This window comes from Castanea sativa, chromosome 2 (assembly GCF_040712315.1).
Source record: "Castanea sativa cultivar Marrone di Chiusa Pesio chromosome 2, ASM4071231v1".
In the NCBI taxonomy this organism is placed as follows: Eukaryota; Viridiplantae; Streptophyta; class Magnoliopsida; order Fagales; family Fagaceae; genus Castanea; species Castanea sativa.
In genome coordinates this window covers 11886404-11906746 of record NC_134014.1, presented here as the reverse complement: position 1 = coordinate 11906746, position 20343 = coordinate 11886404, and the positions used below count along the sequence as shown (strand labels likewise).

At 31.9% G+C, this 20343-nt stretch overlaps 1 protein-coding gene across 1 annotated transcript; it reads right to left on the bottom strand.

Moving 5' to 3' along the window:
• Positions 1–16767: 16767 nt before the first annotated feature.
• On the bottom strand, positions 16768–17901 carry LOC142626359 (uncharacterized). Its single transcript, XM_075800182.1, has one exon. It carries the CDS (start codon positions 17730–17732, stop codon positions 17193–17195), a length of 540 nt encoding a protein of 179 aa, XP_075656297.1. The 5' UTR covers positions 17733–17901; the 3' UTR covers positions 16768–17192.
• Between the last annotated feature and the right edge of the window lie 2442 nt (positions 17902–20343).

Genomic DNA, 20343 nt, shown 5'->3' with positions numbered 1-20343 from the left:
TTGTTGTTCTAAGCATAAATATATATATTGCGGCTCTTTTTTGCTTTTTATTTTCTTTGGTTGGTGGTGATGTTTATCTCTTGACTCTTGTTATGGTGGTGATGTTTTCATGTTAAGACTTACAAGTGAGCTGTTTAAAGCTTTTCGGTTACAATCATGTTATGGTACATACCCACATACTCAAAAAAATTAATAATAATAATTATAATAAAGGATAAGAGGAAAAATTGATGATGTGTAATGAAATCATGAAATATGGGCTTTTTGTGTACTAGCGTAAAAAAACATTTTCCCTTATCATATTTGGTGAGAATCTCCCTTTATTCATTTTTTTTCCCTTTGTTTCTTTTTGGGTTTTTCTACTTCAATCATGGGAGTGTTTTGTTGTATTGAGTTTTTTAGAAATTGGGATCCACTGTAAATAAGAAAAGAAGAGGGAATGTGAAATTTGTATTTCCCGCAGTTTTGTTTCCGAGGGTATTGACTATTGAGAAAGCCAAAGCGTTTGTTTGCTTAATTAATGAATTCATTTAACTTTTATAGGCAACAAAATGCTAGTAGATTACTAGATTGCACGAACACCTGGGGGCAGAGGGCACAGAGCTCTTTATAAAATTATAAAGGGAGTAGGTTGGAGGTATCTTTAGAATAATTATTAATAAATTATATATATATATATATATATATATATATATATTATTAAATCGATTGCAATTAGCAACATAGCACATAGATTCAATTTTAAGTACGTGGATTCTTCTAAAAAATTTTAAGTATGTGGCACTCCGAAAAATAGAAAGTCTGTGGCACAAATATCTCACAAGACAAGACATTGAGGCTGTCTACTTCATTTCGTTTAGATGAGTCATTATATAGAAGGAAAATGTTGACAAAGCTGACTGTGACAACCAAAGATATCAGTTCAACGATTTTTTTTTTGAAGTAAAAATTTACATCGACTTTCATATTGGATTAAAAGCATTTTATCACAATTACTTATTTGACAACAAAATACTTTTCCAATTAATTTGAGTATTTCTTTGAAAACATTTATGTAGGACTTTTTGAAAACAAAAAACTTCTATAATGCTGAAATCTTTAGAGAAATCTACAAAGAACTCAACGGTGTTGGAAAATCTTGTGTTAGAGGCTTAGAGTATCAGCAACGGATAAGCCAAATCCCAAATGTAGGCTAATTTTACAATTCAAGCCCAAAATGCCCACTTCATTAAATGTTGTAAAATGTAACTATTGCAACAAAAAAAAAAAAAAAAATTGAGCTTAAGTACCATCTTAAATGTAAGATGGTACTGTAGCTGAATAGGATAATTTTTTTTTTAATACTCTCTCTCCTCTTTTTAACCCGGGAATTTCTCTCTCCTCTCATTATTTTTTTTTTTTTCCCTCTCTTTTCCTTCTCTTTTTCTCATTTGCTCTTTGCTCTCTTCAGACCCAAGACCTCGTGGGTTTTGACAACGGTGGAATCAGATGGCTCTGATTGGTTTGAATCGAAGCTCCGATGGCTTCGATAGTGATTCTGACGAGGCATCAGTGGTGGGTTTCTTTAAAGGCGTGGGTTTTGACAACGGTGGAGATTGTGGGTTTTGACGACGGTGGGTCGATGGGTTGGGTTTGGATCGGCGTGAGGGCTCCGATGGGTTTGAAACTCTTGGATTGTGATCTGTTTTTGTTTGGTGTGAAGATGAAAGAAAATAAGAGAAGGTTTTGGGTTTTGTTGTTGTTTTAGTTTGCCTTTTTGATGGATGAGAGCGTAGTTCAACTCAACTTTGTGTGTTTTCTGTATGAATTTTCTTCTAGGTATTGTTTGTCTGGTTAGAAAATTGGGATGAAAAAGAAAGTTTTGATGAGCTGTGCATTCTGTTTTGTGTGGTCAGTCATGGGTCTCTGTGTGTGTGTAGCTCTGTGTGTTGAAACCGGTGCTAGAGGTTGAGGGAGAAAAAGAGGAAAATGAATAGAAAAAGAGAAATAGTAAAAAAAAAAAAAAAGAATAAAATAGAATATTTAAATAAAATGGGAAAAAAAAAAGAATTTTGGGATGTTGGGTGTATTGTAAAATGGTATGGTATAATACTATAATTGATAAAGTAGTTTTTTGAGATGGTAAAATATGATAGGATTGAAAAAACCATTGTGGATGCTCTTACAAATCACAAGAGTGAATTGAGCATGAATTGTTTGGTGGAAAGACTAGTTGACCAAATAGCGAGACTAGAAAAGTCCAAAAAAATCTTATTGAAAAAATTGACAATATCTTTTATTTTCTCAAAAATGAAGATTTGAACCCAAAATTTGAAAAAACAAAAGAATTGTTCTATTTGAAAAAGCAAAAGGCTTACTGCCTCATGACATTTTTGAAGTTCTTCAACAAAAACTCAAAAACCAAGGAATAACGATTAGGAAAAATCTTATCAAAGGATTACCAAAGCAAACACTTCATTGATCATAAAGAATTGTATAAGTTGGTCTAATGATAAAGAACTGTTATCGGAAGCGGACGTCATAAGTTTAAACTCTTTCAAAAATAAAGAACTGTATAAATGTATAATGTATATATTTTTTTTAGAAAAAAGTGTATAATATATATTGAATATGTAGAATGGGGGGAAATAATTACCAACCTACTATATAAGTAATGGCAATTAAAAGGCTGCTTGTTACTCAAATACCAATTAACTAAAGGCCAATTGCAAATTAAGTTAAAAATAAAAATAAAATAAAAATTTGCTAGAAGACATGGTTACAAAAAAAAGAAGTCTTAGGTGGAGTTTGGATAGCGCGTCCAAGTTTCCTGCGTCCGCGTTTTGCTTCTTTTTTTTTTTTTTTTTTTTAACCCAGCCCCAAGTTTGGACTTTTCAGCCATGAACAGTGCACAAATGCACTGTTCATGGATCCCACAAATTTTACTTTTCAGCAATTTTTTCATTAAAAATGGGTCCCACAGCACTATTCACACATTTAAAATTTATTTTGCTACAGTGTTTTCAGTTTTCAGTTTTCAGTTTCAGCAAAATAAGTTCTATCCAAACGGACTCTTAATGTACTGTATGAGTTACCTTTATTGATAGATGATACAGAGGCTCTACGTCATATTGATGATAGCTAGAGTCCTATCTCTTCACTATCAATAGATGATAAAGAATATCACAAACTCATTAATCAGATGGGGGTATAAGAAATACATGCAAGAAACTTTGTAGAGATTTGCATACAATAAAGAGACAATGTATTTAAGATGACAAATTCGTAATTTTGTAAATAGTCACTTTAGAAAAGTTAGGATACTTTTGCTATTAGTGGATTTTATCAACTTGTAGCATTAGAAGATCTTTATTTATAATCTTAATAACAATATTAATAGCTTTCAGCTCTCATATACTTGAGCATGTTTGTTATTAGCTTAAATTATTAGTTTTTAGCTTTAGTTTTTATATACGGTTTTTTAAAATCTCTTTTTTTAAATTTTTTTTTTTTAAGTATAAGTATATTTTAGTACTCTTTCAACAAAAACTTGTAACAAAAAATTAAATAAATTATTCTTAAATGGATGTTTAATGAGTTGTTCTTCTACTTCCAGTGTACGTACATAATCACATAATACTACAGCATTGAGAATTGACATGAGATAAACTTTGTTAATCAATATTGACAAATATAAAGACCTAATGAGTGGTCTTCATTAAATAAGACTTGTCAAAGGTGTAGCCTGTGGCCTCAAGAATCTAATTTAGAAATTGACAAAGAAATTTTGCACATATATAATTGTGCAATCTGTGACTGTGAGAAATCATTGAAGCAGGGACTTTTTAGAAAGATTATGTGAGGAATTACTGTTGCGTGTGTGACTGACTGTGTAAGCATAAATCATAATTAAAAGTGAGGAAGAGCAAAAAGGTCACGTAAGCAAATCAAAAGCTAGGAGCGAGGCTCTTTTTGGTTTTTACCAAAAGCGACCAGGCTCAATAAATTTGTAACACAACAGTTGGCAGTACTACGGCAATTCTGTTCTGTCTGTTTCATCAAAGCATCATCAATAATTAAAATTCGTATCTTCAAAATGTGTCAACTTTTGAACACACGCTGAGCCGCCCTTACCTATTAGTCTATTACAATAGAGCAAAATGATGCCTCCCTGTTTCATAACATACATGATACATTGCAGCAGCAGCACGTGCTTTCAGTTTTTCACTTCAATGGTATAAGACCATTCGTAGCAGGTGTTGTAAATATGTTAAATGCTATAATATGACACATTTGATACATTAAACACTAAAATTTAGTTCTCATCAGGTATTTCAAATCTTAAAATTTTTGACACACCGCTATAATACTGTCTCAAATATGAGACGGAACGAACTGGTGTGCCAAAATTTCTTTTGCTTATTTTATTTGCTTCTCTCTTCTCCCAACGCATCTCTCTCTCTCTCCGTCTGCAACAACTCTCTCTCTCCTCTCTGGTCTCCATCTTTCCCGTTGCTCCCTATTTCTTTTTCACTTTCATTTTTTTTCTCTCACTCTCTTCCTTTCTTGTCCTTACTCTACTCTGTAGAAGAATCAGTATACGCTCGCCTGGAGCTGCCGCCCGCTAATCTCACCATAGTCGTCCTTCATAGCTCCCTCTAGCCTAAAGTCACCTCAAGCCATAGTCGTCTTCTCTCTCGCCTAAATCCACCTCAAGCCACTAAAACCGATCTCGCCTGAAGCCGATCTCGCCGCTTAAGCTGTGGGTTTGTTTGATTTGGGATGGATTTTGAGGTTTGTAAATATGGTGGCTTGTGGGTTAGTTGTGGTAGTGGTACTGTGGTTGTGGCGACAATTTGGTGGTGGTGGTGGTGATTATTGGGTGGTTGTGGTGTTTGTGCCTTGTGGGTTGTTGTGAAATTTTTTTTTCCTGGTTGTAATTATTTATTTATAAGGTGGTGTTGGTGGATGTGAGTTTGTGCCGGTGGTAACTATCGGTGTTGTTGCAGCAGTTGTGTTGGTGGTCGTTGCGGCAGTGGTGGTTGTGCCATTGTTGTTGTTGTTGTTGATGATGATGAAGAAGATGATGATGAGGAGGAGTTAATATATTATTTTAATGTGGTGTAAATGTTATTTTAATGTATAGAATTGAAGAATAGAAGATGTGATAAATGAGGAATTGTAAAATGATGTGGTAAAATAATAAAGTAGACTTTTGGCATGTCATAATGATTTTTTTTTATAAGAGAGTTGATGAGAATGCTCTAAGCTGCACTTCATCTTCATGGCCATCAACCTAATCGATGGTAGTTGGAATAACTATAGAAGCAAAGTTATTGAAATTAGGAATGTAAAGGTTAATTGGACTTAGATCTATCTTCATGTATTGGGTCTAATCAACTGGGGCAAGTAGGATTAAAATCTTTCTAAAATGATTTATTAACAAATATTTTTAAAAAATTTGTTATCCAGATCTAATTAACGATCTTAAAAACTTAAACTAATAAGAATCGGTGAATTTAGTCACTTAGCCATTATTTTGACATTTTCTATTTGGATAGGACTCAGATTTTTGGATTTCAAACTTCTATTTAATAAATGAGATTAAATGTGAGAAAATTTTAACTTGTGAGGTAAAGTGAATAGAAGGTTCAAATTAGAACCAACTATATTAGCAATTTTCCTTATGTTGATAAATTACTATTTATTGTAAAAGTTTAAATTAATGAAAAATGATTACTTAACCATTAGTTTAAAAAGTCTTTTTACAAGGTTTACCATCAACTAATAATTTTTTCAACCACCATCCTAATTTGTGATTGATTTACATCCATCATTGAAAATTAGTCCAAAAAAACAATTTAGGGGCAAATTACAATAAACTCACCTGTGGTTTGGCCCATTTCCACTTTACCTACTTATGGTTTAAGACTTAACATTTTACTCAACTGTACTTACCTCTGTTTGGTCTCCATTACTCTTCTCAGTCTTAGATGTTTGAAAAACACATTTTTATACAAATTTATAACATAACACGGATCAAAAGTGAAGCCCCTTAGAAAACTCCTCATGAGACCTAGAAACTTCGAAATCCCCTCTTTGAATCTGATCTAGAAATAGCGTTACAAGAATATGAGCGAAGTACCCGGGTGGTTGGTGTTGAGCTGAGTGACCAGCGATCTAAGCTCATCATTGAAGGTACCAAGAATCTGATTCACATAATCCATAGCACACCTTCCTGGCTGGGCTTGACCACTAGCTCTCTGGTATGGGATGCAACCAAGCGGTCCCACTCCTGTTAATAAGAACTTCCTTAATCCCATACCGTACAGTGCCTGCAATGCATGCAGCGAACCATTTCATATAAATTGTTCACTAATCCCACACAAAGGTTAAAGTCTCTAAATTATTATTGTGTTTATAAAGACCCATATATATATTCTAAATGATTCATTGAATTTATAAAAGAGAAAAATGATAGAGAAAATAAAATAATGAAATATACCAAAACTTGGCGGGTACAGCGATTGAGTAGAAGGTTTGCATAATTTGGGGGCTATAGGTGTAGCTGGAAGAATAGAGGGATGGCAAGAGGTAGTTGTTAAGGTAGTCATTGCTTCCAAACACCAATATTGCTATCGATTTTGCCAAATATTGGCTTAGCTGGTTCGTCCCATTCATTATTGTTCTTAATTGATTTAATGTGATGGACTGAAAATGTAACATGATTTCTTGATCAGATTCAAAGAGGGGGATTTCGAAGTTTCTAGGTCTTGTGAGGAGTTTTCTACGGGCCGGGCTTCACTTTTGATCAGTGTTATGTTATAAATTTGTATAAAAATGTGTTTTTCTAACGTTTAAGGGTGAGGTGGGCAACGAGGACAAAATGGAGTTAAGCACAGGTGGACAGAGTGTTAAATTTTAAATCACGGATAACCAAAGTGCAAATTGGCCAAACCACAGATTGGTTTACTATAATTTGCTCAAAATTCAATGGACTATTTGAGTGGTAGAGTGACTAATATGTCAAAATTAACATAATAATTTCCACTAATTTGTAGTATTCACCCTAATCAGCCTACACATTAGTTAATTTCAAAAATGATTTTGCGTGGGGGACTAAACTTTACAAAGTAATAACTAAGTAAACTATTAATTCCAAAAATAAATAAATTATGATAGAAATTATCATATAGCATAGGGTTCAAGATCCTTAACAGTTTATAGGAAACTCTACCACATAAGCTTCTTTTAATTATGACCATTTATTTAAGAATAAATGATTAAAATTATGTCATATAATTTTTTTTTCTTTAAGCGGGATTATGTCATATCATGATTCTACTAAAATAATGTTTAAAAAAAAAAAAAAAGAATTCAAACACTTATACATAACATCATTAAAGTGAAAGATGATTCTGCCTTTCTTCTAAACCAATGAACTGAGGGGAAAAAAACTTTGGAGGTTATTAAAGCCCTTGTTAAACATCATTTATCACAATATCCTTAAATATCATCACAATCTCCGCACACCCGCACACTCTTTTATGTGTGCATATATATGAATTTTTAATTAACGATTCAAATTTAGTTAAAATAATCAATATTTATAATTGAATGTTGGCAAAATAAAAATTGCAATCAGTACATCAACACAATAATAAATACAACCAAGCCATAATTCTAAAATTTTGTGATAAGATATGAATTTAATAGACAAATCAAATCAATCATATAATTTTTTTTTTGTCATTAATAAAATAATAAATAAAAATTATAATTATTTATTTTATGTTTAAAAATTCCCACATCGGTTTATAAGTTTATGTAGTGAGTCTTATATTAACACTAACATACCCTTTTTTTTTGTGTTATGACTCCCTTATGGTTAATATATGTGAAAAATGAAAACAAATACAAATTACACTTTCTAAGACATGGACAAACATCAAGCTTGAGCCAAGGCCTAACCATCATCCACTATCATGGACCTGATAACTCAGCCATGGCAGCAAAGGCGGAACCTGGGGGGAAATTGTCCCCCCAAAAAGTGCATAACCAAGATGTTTACTTTATGTATTTCATATTCTAATCTGATTGTTTTCCCCTTTGGATACTTTTATGTGTTTCGTTTGCATCTTAATGGGTAATTACCTTCTTTAAATATCAAAATTCAGAAAAAATATATAATTGAAATATTTTGTATTTTATTAGTGCTTTTAAGTTTAAAGCTTATAAAAGGAAAACACTATTAGAAAAATAATAATAAATAAAAACAGCAAGGGTTTTGATCAATTAGAAGAAAAAAAAGAATATTATTATTACCATCCAAAACAGATTGAAAAGAATTCAAGTTCTCTACGTGATAATATGTATAAAATTTGTTTGCAATAAATAAAATCTTGAAATAATTACATAAAAAACACTAGAGTTACTCTAAAATATATATATATATATATATATATATATATATATATATATATATATATATATATATGACGTAAGGAAAAGGGTATGCACCCTTATCTATGTATCTTTATAAAACCGAAACCTTTAAAACTCCCACAATTTTTCACGTCAGCATAATATTTAAATAAAATTACTATTTTATTTAAATAAAATTATTTTTGTTTAGTCCAAACTTAATAAGGAGTGGAACTCTATCTCTCTAACAAGTCCAACTTAAACTCAATCTCATCATTTTTTTAATCATTTTTTAAATAAAATTATTTTTGTTTAGTCCAAACTTAACAATGAGTGAAACTCTATTTCTCTAACAAATCCAACTTAAATTCAAACTCATCATTATCATTTTTTTAAACAAAATTATTTTTGTTTAGTCCAAACTTAACCATGGGTGAAACTCTATCTCTTTAACAAATCTAACTTAAACTCAAATTCAAATGTTGATAAAAAAAAATAAAAAAACTTGAATAAATCCTATATTAAGATTATTCTAAGCGTGACTTTATTTGGATAAATATAAAAATCATCAACTATTGATAAAGTTTAACTTCTTTGGATCATAGAAAAATTATACTACAACTTCTTCTACAACAATGTAGTAATTAAGATGCTTGGTAGGCATCATTATCATTTTTTTTAAACAAAATTATTTTTGTTTAGTCTAAACTTAACAAAGAGTGAAACTTTATTTCTCTAACAAGTCCAACTTAAACTCAAACTTTGTAAGGTTAATCATAAACACTATAAAAACAATGCAAACCCCAAAATTTTTTTTTTTTAAAGTTGAGTAGATGTATGGTCTCTTCTTATGTTATTTTCTTCTCCTCTACTTTGTTTTAAAAAAAAAATTATTTGATGGTTTTTCATGTATTTTTTAAAAAGTAATTTTCGTACATAAACTACCAAACTTTTTTTAGCCGTTTTTTACAACGTAAAAAAGTTTGCAATAATTGAAATTATTCTTATGAATGTAACCTATTTTTCTTTTATATTTCTCTATTGTTTAGTCATATATATATATATATTTCGTTTTGTTCCAATAATTTCTAAGCAGTGCATTATCTGATTCTTTAATATTTTTTTTGGTTTTTCAGAAGTTTTAATATCTGAATTTTTAAGCTATTTTTTTTACAGTATATGAAATTTTCTGAAATTTTTTTTGTAAGCCATTGCACGTTCAAGTTCTTCAATTGTAACACAAATTGAAGTTATATAGGAGCAAATCATGCAATAGTATAGTTATCTTAATCAATTTAAGATTTTATAAAATTATTTTAATCTATCTCATAAATAGGTAGGTTTCCGTGCGTAGCACGGGTTAGCGACTAGTTATATATATATATATATATATATATATATAAAATAAGGGTGCATACCCTTTTCCTTACATCATAAATCTTCCATGATACAAATTCTTCTGGATCTTGGGGTTCTTTTTTCTTTCTTTTTTTTCTTCTTCACTTTCGATTTCACTCTCACTCACCAAGTTGGCAGTGTATGAGGAATTTAAAGATTGATTATCTTCTTCATCTAAACCAAACATGGTTGTTTCATAGTGGAAATTCATTAAAATATTTTCATATTCAAAACAAGTGTTTCTTAATTTGTTAACAATTTCAGTTCTTTCTTGAAATGAAAGTTGTGGATCTTTGTATAAATATCTCCCATAGTAGAAGATCTCTTTTATGTTTCATACATATTTGGTGTAATTATAGTCAAATACTTCTTGAATGATCATTAAAAATAATCTCCCCCACCCCACTTTTTTTTTCCCAGAAAGAAAAGTTGTGCGAGAAAATAACTAAATCTTTCATGGTCCATAATTCTTACAGCCCGCTTTACAAAAACTCCAATCCCAACATATTGAAGCGATTAACATGAGGGTGGATCGGCCCAAGTTATAGGTTTGGGTCTACCTTTACGAATGAGAAGGGAGAAAAGTTAAGAACATTGGCCTTAAAAAGTTTGTCCTCCAAAAAGCCTGTTTCGAATATCATTTTATACATTCTCTTGTTACATATCAGCCCAAATACTAGGTCATTTTATTCAGCTGTTAAAAAAAAAAAAGAATAAAAAGAAAGAGAAGTTACCAGGTCATGTTGAGGTGCTCTGGAGTCTGGACATTTCTGACTTTCGACCTAGAATAGAATTTGGGTTGAGTTATAATTTTGTGGGGGAAAAAAACTTAGGATTTTTTTGCCAGTCCCCTAGATCATCTAAAGCAAGTACATTTCAACTTTTAATTGGGTTATTTCTAAAAAAATTGATTTTTAATTTTCTTTTGTTGGATTGATAATCTCTAGGACATGTACTACCCAGCATTTGCAGAATAGCAGGCTGTCCACAAATTATTACTATAATTTATGGAAAATTCTTAAGTACTTTCGAAGTACCGAAAAATAGTGCTCTCTCCTTTCATATTCATGATAGACCAATTTGATATGTAGACCCAACCATGAACGTGAGAAGATGGAGTATTATTCTCCCTACTCTAAAAGTATCTAAGAAATACTCATAATTTATGGAGAGAATATAGTGAAAAGTAACAACCAAGAAGCCCTTTTACTTGATTTGGTCCATGATCAATGATAACAATAATGCTAGCATGACTGCATCAGTGTACTACATGAACTATTGCTGAAACTTCATGAGAATAGGAAAATTGTGGTTGAGGGATGAGTCTATGACCCACTTTAGCAAGGTGGACCGGACCTCCTAATGACCATGTGGTCCATTCCTCGGCCTACAGAAAATAAAAATCCACTTAGGTTTGTCTTTGCAACCTGTATATAGGCCCATCAAGCCCAACTCTTTGATTGCTTTCACTTATTACTCTATCTCCTTGGGTCCTACAGTGAATGATAATTTTTCATCTTTTAATTGAGTCTGTGTAGTACGAGTACTAAACTTTGTGAGAGACTGACAGTTTGATTTTCTATATTATCCTAATTCAGAAAAAAAAAACAAAATTATTGTGAAAGATCTTTCACCTCCCAAATGAAGAAGGATATTTTAAAATTTTGCAAATTTCACGTTACAATTCATGGGTCAAAGAAGATTGTAAATAAAGTTAGGTTATATATTATGCAAAAGTGTCAAAGGAGGCTAGTTGAAGAATAGAAGTTTTCTGTCAAACGAAAACATGTAGGCAAATCATTAAAGTGGACAGAGATTTCGCTCGAAACTCACTCGATTCTAAAGTTTCTAATTCGAGCAAGATTATGAAAATCAGATTCTGAATTTTGTTACTAATATGATTTCTATCAAACCTTAAACTTACCTGTATAAATCCTCTTATGCACGATTTCAAGGAAGAGAAGGCAGCTATACCAGGAGCGTTATTTCTCATCATTCCAAGGCCCACACAGCCTTAATTTGTGTGACTCTTTTTCACCTTTAAGCCTAAACTATAGATTTCTTGAAACCATGAAATTAGTTTTTCAATTATGGGATGTTGATTTTCTGAATTTCGGTATTGCAGATGGGATATCGATTTGTTCATGTAGAATCATTCTAGAGTTCTGTGGTCACTGTTTGAGACGTTTTTTAAGGTTACATACAGATTATAGAGTTTAGGTTTAAAGGTTTTGTTTGTAGGCTATAGTAATTATTTCTTTTATAGTGGATTTTCTGCGGAGTTGAATCCTTGAAGACCTAGAGTGATACTTCCTTTTAAAAGATTCTTCATTAATTTTCCACTTCGTAACAAATATTTGCTCCTTCTATTGCTGTAATTATTACTGCATTTGGATGTGGTAATTGATAATTATGGTTAATACTTGCTTATGTTATCTATGTGTATCATGGTTGTCAAAATTCTGATATGAATCCTATGATCTTGTAATCCCACCTGCTTAAAACAATTCGGATCATTAGTAAGAACACTATGATCGTTTAAGATTGGTAGGATCGCACGATTCCAAACATTCCTAGTTTCCTATAATCTTTTTTATTTTGACAAAAAACTCAGTTGGACTCAAATGAAAAATAATATCCCAATAGGTTTTGTAGTAAATTTTTATTCTTCCTATCCATTGATGATTCATAGTTCATATCTAGAGAGTCTGAGTTGAAATGAAGGAGAAAGTAAATAGCAAAAGAAGAAGATAAAGGAAAGTAAAGTAACATAGGAGAAAAAGGAGAACGAATGGTGGGGGTAGGTGGGAATGAGAATATGGGTGGAGAGTAGAGTGCCACGTTTTGAGGTTTTTGGCATTTTTAAATGATGCTTACAAATGAATGTAGTAACGTATGATGATTACATTAAATAGATGCATACTTTTGGCTTTTTTTTTTTTTTTTTTTTTTTTAACGAATGTGTATAATTTATGTAATTATTTAACATATTAATGTGTTTTTTTTTCCCTCAAATAATGTAGGATTTTACGATTCACAATCTCACCTATCTCCCACGATGCTAAATAGGATTCCGATTTTGATATGTATAACTAATGATCAATTAACTCCTTTTTTCCATCCATCTCTACCTTCACCCAAGGGCAAACATATGGGGAGATAGGAGATGAGGATGGACTCATAAAAATATGACATAAAGGTCCATTAATCTATCTATATAAGGATGAAGGGATTATTAGTTGTGGTAATTCTATTTAGGCATGCCCATAGTGCTCCCTATATGAAAAAGAGCCAATGATTAAGAGATATATAATCAAGTGCATAAGGTGTGAGATTTAAGTGAAAGATTCACATAATTTCACTATAATGGGTTGAGTCAAAGTTTGACGGTTTGATTTTAACCTTAGTTTGATAGTTTGATTTCTACTATTGTCTTCAATAACTCATTAGTTACGCTATACATAGGGGTGTACATGGATTGGGTTGGAGAGTTTTTTTTTTTTTTTTTTCCAATTTAACATGACGTTTTCAAATTGAGAAATTCCCAACCTAATCCCTCTGGGCCAGATTAGAATAGATTAGATCAATGGGTTGTACTTACATAAATTTTAATAAACTATTTGAGCATTTAAAAAAAAAAGTTGTTACAATTACATAATATGCCTAAATATGTTATATATTCATTAACACTAATTCTTAAAATACCAAAATAAATCAAATTAAAAATTAAAAATAAGAATTGAGTAATAAGGGTTGAAAAAAATTATCAATTGAATCCGACCCAACTCTAAGCTTAAAATAAAATTCCACCTCAACCCATCACCCCACAAAAACTAACTCAAGGCATCAATAGGTTGCAATGGATTGATTTCATTAAGTTTGTGGGTTCAATACACACCCATAACATATAAATATCTTAATTGCTAACCACTATACCATATTTTTAAGTCTTAGTAATTGCTAACCCCAAGGGCTTGGTTTAGTAATCTTCAATACTCATATGATCCATTTGTGTTTCAAGTACGTTATCGAACACCTTGAGACTATTTACAGGAATTCATTTTTTTAATTACCCAATGTATTTGGAATTGAGGGACTAGTTTAATCAATTGGTTTAAGAGTCCTTGACACTGAAGTGCACAAAATAATAATAACAAGAATAATAATTGTTGAGTATTTGAGCTGGCATTTATAGAGAATTTTACTGTGCACATTTTCTCTTGGTATGTAGCATATCTATCTAATTTTAATGGTTAACATAAAATATTATTCTATTTAATATAAGTTTTACAATGATAGATGAATGGTTAATATTAGATAAATGTGGTATATAAAAACTTATATACCATAATGATTATATATAAACAACTTTATTCACAATTATTGAAGTAGTCAATTATGAGTGGTAAAGAAAAAATTGTGAGTTCATAAGTGTTAGTTTTGTTTACCACTCATGGTCAATTAGTTCAATAATTACAAAAAAAAAAAAAAAAAAATTGGATAGTTTGATAATTGGGAGATGAGATTTAAATGCTATACTTTTTCGTTAGAAACAGTAAAAGATTTCAGCTAAAAACATTGTTTGTACTTTGTAGCGTTATTGTTGGAAAATGACTAGATTTTGGAGCAAAAAGGGCACAATCAATAGTTAGCTAGTGGTGTGCAATTATGAAATTTAGTTTGATAAAGTTATTTTTTAAAGTTTCAACCTATAGTGTTCGCTCATAATGATAGTTATTTATCATCCGATCAAGATACTAATTGATTTTTGGTGTAAATAGAGATTAAAACTCAAATGTCTTATTTATTCATCAAAAATTTTACCAAGTAAATTATATGAAACTCACATGTTTGAGAAAGTCTAAAAATAAAAGTTTTGATCAAAATAATTGGCACTTGTCGATGTAACTGATTATTTGTTATAAGTGAAAAAAATAATGCCAGCGGATAGTGGTGAGCAGTGGACACATAAAACTGGTAAAAACTTGGCAATTCAACCGACGTGGAAAAAAGAAAAAAAGAAAAAAAACCGACGTGAAAAGAAGAAAAAGAAAAGTGTTGTTATGTACGTGGCATTTCTGTTTTTCGGAGTGTGAAGTGGCTGTGTCGGATACCATGCCAACGTGACTGGACCCCACCACCACGCACTCATCATTCATCAAGCTACGTGACATCCAGCTAATTGCCCCCACAATATGTCCAACTCCTTTGCTCTCATCCACATTTTTATGTCTCTCTTTTTCTTTTCTTTTTTCAATTTATTTTCTCAAAAGAAATTGAAAAAAAGAGAGAAATAAAAATGTGGCTCACATTCCAAAACTCACATTCTTCTCTCTGTTTTTTTTTTTTTTTAATGGGAAAATACGGCAGCATACATTAAAAATGAAAGACAATCTGGTACAAAAATCAATGTGCCATTTCTGATTTCCCAATTTCAGCACTTTTTAGTCCATATATCAAACGCACAATCAATTTGATTTTAAAATTTATACCACTCAATTAAAAAAAAGGTCTTTGTGTTTTTCTTTTTTTCTCTCTCTCTTTTTACCTAAATATAAAGTATATTCCACTTTTAAGCACATGGATGATGGAAATATGGAAAAGGCCAAACTTTTGGTACACCACTTTCGTGAAAGCACAGTGAAAAGAGAGAGCACAAAGTGCAACTCAGAAAACTCAAGTGCATCACAGTTAAATTGATGGGCCACATCTCACAAATTTCGAGATTTATATATTATACAATATTTCAAGGGGTCAATTGTTCATAATTTTTGGTTAGTTATATACTAGTATAATCCTCCAAAATCCTGTGTCAGAAACTAGGACCCTCCAGATCCTTCGTGTAAACCTGACTGTTTTTGGAATTTTTTTTTAGGTGAAGAGAGACTGCCCATATTAGCTTGAACCTGGTCCTTTTCAAGGCAGTGCTCAAGCCTTACCAACTGAACCAATTCTCGGTTGACAATTGCTTGAACTATATATATATATATATATAAAATGTGCCTATCTAGTCTCATCATACACCAAGAAAGAAAATGCATTGCTTTAGCTTTTTAGTTAGTTCAAAGTTAGGTTATTTTGTGGTTAGATCAAACATCAGCATGTAGTTGCTTCTGCTTTGACAAAATGCTAGTTTGTTATCCCTACCTAGGATTACATCAAGTACAAATTTAAAAAAGTAAAATAAATATTGATATACAATGTTTGATTCAAAAGGAGGACGAGCGTCTTTTAATAGTGACACTTTGTTACATGGCTCTCATGGGGTCTACGATTGAAAACCTTTTTGAAAAGCAAAACCTTAATAAAGAACTCTAGCTGAACTGGCTCGGTGAAATAAGATTCATCCAAAATCTTTGAAACTTCATCAGCCACACTACCATTAAGCTCATTAAATGATACACAATGACTCCACCTACATTTCTATAAATATATTGGAAAATCTGCTACGCAATTATATGCAAGTGTGGTCCTACCATTATTGGTCAAATATTATATGAAAACACCAAACCCATACCAATTTTAGCATACAATTAGTATTACCGATCACCTCTTGTACCGTAAAAATGGAAGCTTATACATTGAATAAGACTATTTTTTTTGTACTCCTTTAAGAAGGAGGGTTGCCTTGTTTGGGTCAAAATATTATAGAGTTCAACTAATTTTATCATAAGGTCCTTAAAATTTTAAAAAGAATTTATTAAAATTCAAAATGTGATCAACAGGAGATAAGAATTTTAAACAATCTTAATCCGCTCCTTAATAAGACAACAGAAGAAAATCCAGTAGACAGCAAAATTGGCCCGGACAGTGACTCCCATAGTCCCATTAACATCACCGAGCCATTGAATATTTTGACAATAACAAGCCTAAACTACGAACTGTCTAAAATCAAACTCAACCGAATGATTAGGAAGAAACAATTAGTAACATGTATGCTTTAATAGTACCACTGGGGAACCAAAATTTTAGACATAAATGACTACTTTGTTACTTTATTTTCCATAATTATAACTAATTTGTAATTAACAGAAACAAAATAGGTACAAATTGTAAACAAATTACAGATCAATACAGCACAAGAAAGAGAGAGAGAGAGAGGGATTGGGATTACTTGACAATGAGTCAGAATTCCTTGTTAGGTCCCACTGCACAGAAACCTTGGTTCATCTTCTTGGGATGCAAAAGTGAAAGATGGGATCTTTAATACTAAAAATACAAAACCAAGCTCCCAGTTAGTTTCGATTCCCAACTCTCATTTTTCTTGCTTCTTCTTTGAAGAATGAAGATCAAAGTTCCTTTCTTTCTTTCCTCTCACCTTCAAGTTCCTAGAGATCTGACAATCTGCCACATTATTCCACCTTTTTTTGTTTACTCTTAATTGTTTACCATCAAAGTAAGCAAATAAACACGGAAAAGGCAATAGTAATAGTATAAAATAAAGAGAACCCAATTGAGTTTGCACTAGATGCAGGAGGAGGGTTATAATAGTAGAATGGAAAGTATGGTACAATTGGGTTTGGTGGTGGGGGAACTGGGTAGTTTTTATAATGTGGTGGAGGATAATATGTGCCTATTACACCATTAGGTGGTGGTGGTGAGGAATAAGTGTATGAGGGCTGAGATGGTGGGGGTGGTGAGTAATAGACTGCGCCTCCTGAGCTTGGTGTTGGTGGTGGTGGACAATTGGAAGAGGATAATGATGGTGTTGGTGGAGGTGGTGATGGTGGTGGTGGTGACGGTGATGGTGGTGGGGGTGAAGGAACTGGGTCATTACAAGGGTTGTTGCAAGCTGAGCACATTGTGCATGCGATCTGGTACTTGGAAGTGGCTGTTATTGTTGTTGCTGTTGTGGCTGTGGCTGGGCTTGACATCTTGAGAGACATGAAAAGGAACATGAGAGAGATTTTTAGCATGTGGAGGGTTCTCATTTTGACAAGATTGGTAAGAGAGATGAGAAAGATCTTCAAGAATCGCTTGTAAGTGTACAAGATGAAGATCAAGTTTTTGGGGCAAAAGATTGAGAGAGAGAGAGAGAGAAAAAGAGAGATTAGTGGCTAAGTGAGAGTGTTAAAGAGTAAGAGTGTGCAGCTCTTCTTATCTTCGAAGCAACTACCAATACATGTACCTTTTATATTGGACTAAAAAGAAAAGGTTAAAATACAAAAAAAGATGACACCGACACGTTTTACTTTCACAGAAAGCAGCCACATTCATTTGAATACAGCAGAGCAAGGACACGGAATTGAAGCTTAATTCTGACCCATCTAGTAAAAATATAAAGGTATGGTATAGCAAATAGAAGGGTATATGTAGGAATCTCGTTACTTGTAGTTTTGTGATAAACTCCTTGGTTATGTGATAAACTCCTTTATTATTAGTGATCTATATGTCAAAAAGATAGAAGACAATAATTACAACTTACAAGAATAAAGTAAAACATTTTAATGTGAATAATTTAAGAGATATTACAAACAGTCAAAGACTCAAAGTAGTTGGGCTTGACTTTGTGCACAGATGTTCATACGTGGAGGTTCGAATTGGATGGATCTTGTACTTGTAGTGACGTGGTAAGAGAAACGCAGACGTGAACAAGACATGTGGGTGGCCTCTTGAGTGCAGTTTCGGCAAGGCAGTAAATACCATTCTCAACGAAGTACTTGACTAATTGCAACCTTGCAGTTATAATTTTTTTTTTTTTGGCTATATTTCTGTTACCACAACCCTTGTCATGACTCATGATTTATTGAGGTCGATGATTGTGAGTGATAAATAATTATTTTTAAATTTATGGTATGTTGATATTACGTAGGTTTCGGTAACTAATTTGTTAAATATGAGATATAAATTATAGTTTTTAGTAGTTTTTTTATAGAAAGTTTTAACATGTGACGTGCATTCTTGATACTAATTCTTTATTATTTAATTAAGATATAAATCAATTTTTGGTGTAGGCATCAAGATATCAATCGGTTTTTGATATAAGCGGAGATTGAATTTTAATTTTTTTATTCAACCATTAGAGACTTTACTAGTTTTCAATGGTTTTTATGCTAAAAGTAAAGCCAAAAAAAAAAAAAAAAGTTAGCTCATTTTCAAAAAATTAGTACTATTTTTTTTATAAAAAAAAACCTGAGACAATAATAAAAAAACCAAGAACTTTTTTTTTTTTTTTTCAAACGAATAGACTTTCTCTTTTTCAAATTATTTTTCATTAGATTGTGCTTATTGAAGAGCAGAATCCCTGAAAAATTGAAGTCAAAATGGCTTTACTAATAGTGTTAACAGCAATTTAATTGCGCTATAAATTTATAATGTGTGAATGAAATGCTTTGAATGTAATTTAACCCCCCGCTTCAAAACTTCTTGAACAACCACACTGTGACATTGAATCAAAGGAGGCAATTTTGTATGCGTCGGTACCAATAAGATATCGACTTCCTTGATAGAACATATCTTTGCTAAAAGTAAAACTAGAGCTATCCTTAACTCCTTTGTGTATCTTAAAGCTAAGAGTTAAATGGACTCTTTTGTGTAACTTAAAGTTAAGAGTCTCTTTCTCCTCTAGTCCTGACTTTTGTTTTTTTTCTCTCTCTCTCTCTCGATGGAGATGATTCTCTTACGTTTCTCTTTAATTACTATCAACAGATGTATAATGATGTATTAATCCCAAAAAAAAAAAAGTGTGTGGGGGGAGTTGGATCTACGTGAATAGTAAAAGCTGACATCAGAATATATCTTCTGGAGTGAGTGAGTTTCTTCCTATTTTGGGCAACTTTAACATCAATGTTAATTTTAAGAATACTGTTGAGCAAGCTAGTAAATGAATATATGAGGAAATATTTTCTCAGCTAACATGCTGAATATGTGATCGAGGGACCACTCCAACCATACATTACAATCCAAGAATTTCTTCTAAGTGAGAAAAACACCAAAAACTGATCCCCATTTTCCTTAACACAGCCAAAAATAAATAATTTAAAAAATCCATTTTTCTTTCAATTAATATCTTTATGATATCAGTGATCTGTATTATGATATGTTCAATTTCTTAAGCAACACAAAGTTTTCAAATGGACCCAGGAGAAGGAAAAGAAGATTCATTCATGAAAAATTCAGAGTATTAGGCAGTAGACGGTAGTACATAGAACATTCTGAGTCGGAATGAATTTCTCAATTCATTTCATGAGATCCCATAGATGATAGAACTTTCTATTTTCCATATAATCACGTATAGACACAATGGTTATACCCTCGATCTCTTTCACTTTACCCCAAATGACAAATTATTGAACTAATAACTTCTATTTTTCCACAATGACCATTTTTTAAAGTGTCTTCAAAATCGTCTGCATGTGTCATTACCAGAAACAAGATGGTGCCACTGCCATCCATTTGTCACGGAAGCAACCAAACACTTCCTAAGAAGCTAAGGCTGCCCAATTTTCGTCGTTACACGACAAAATTTGACCGTATATCTTATGTCTGTAATCTGTATGCATGTGTGAACAAGCATGTGATATAGCAAATTTTAAACAAAAA

Bases quoted from the DNA above. Each gene is read 5' to 3' on its own strand.
- LOC142626359 (XM_075800182.1), bottom strand. From the start codon at position 17,732: ATGAGAACCCTCCACATGCTAAAAATCTCTCTCATGTTCCTTTTCATG.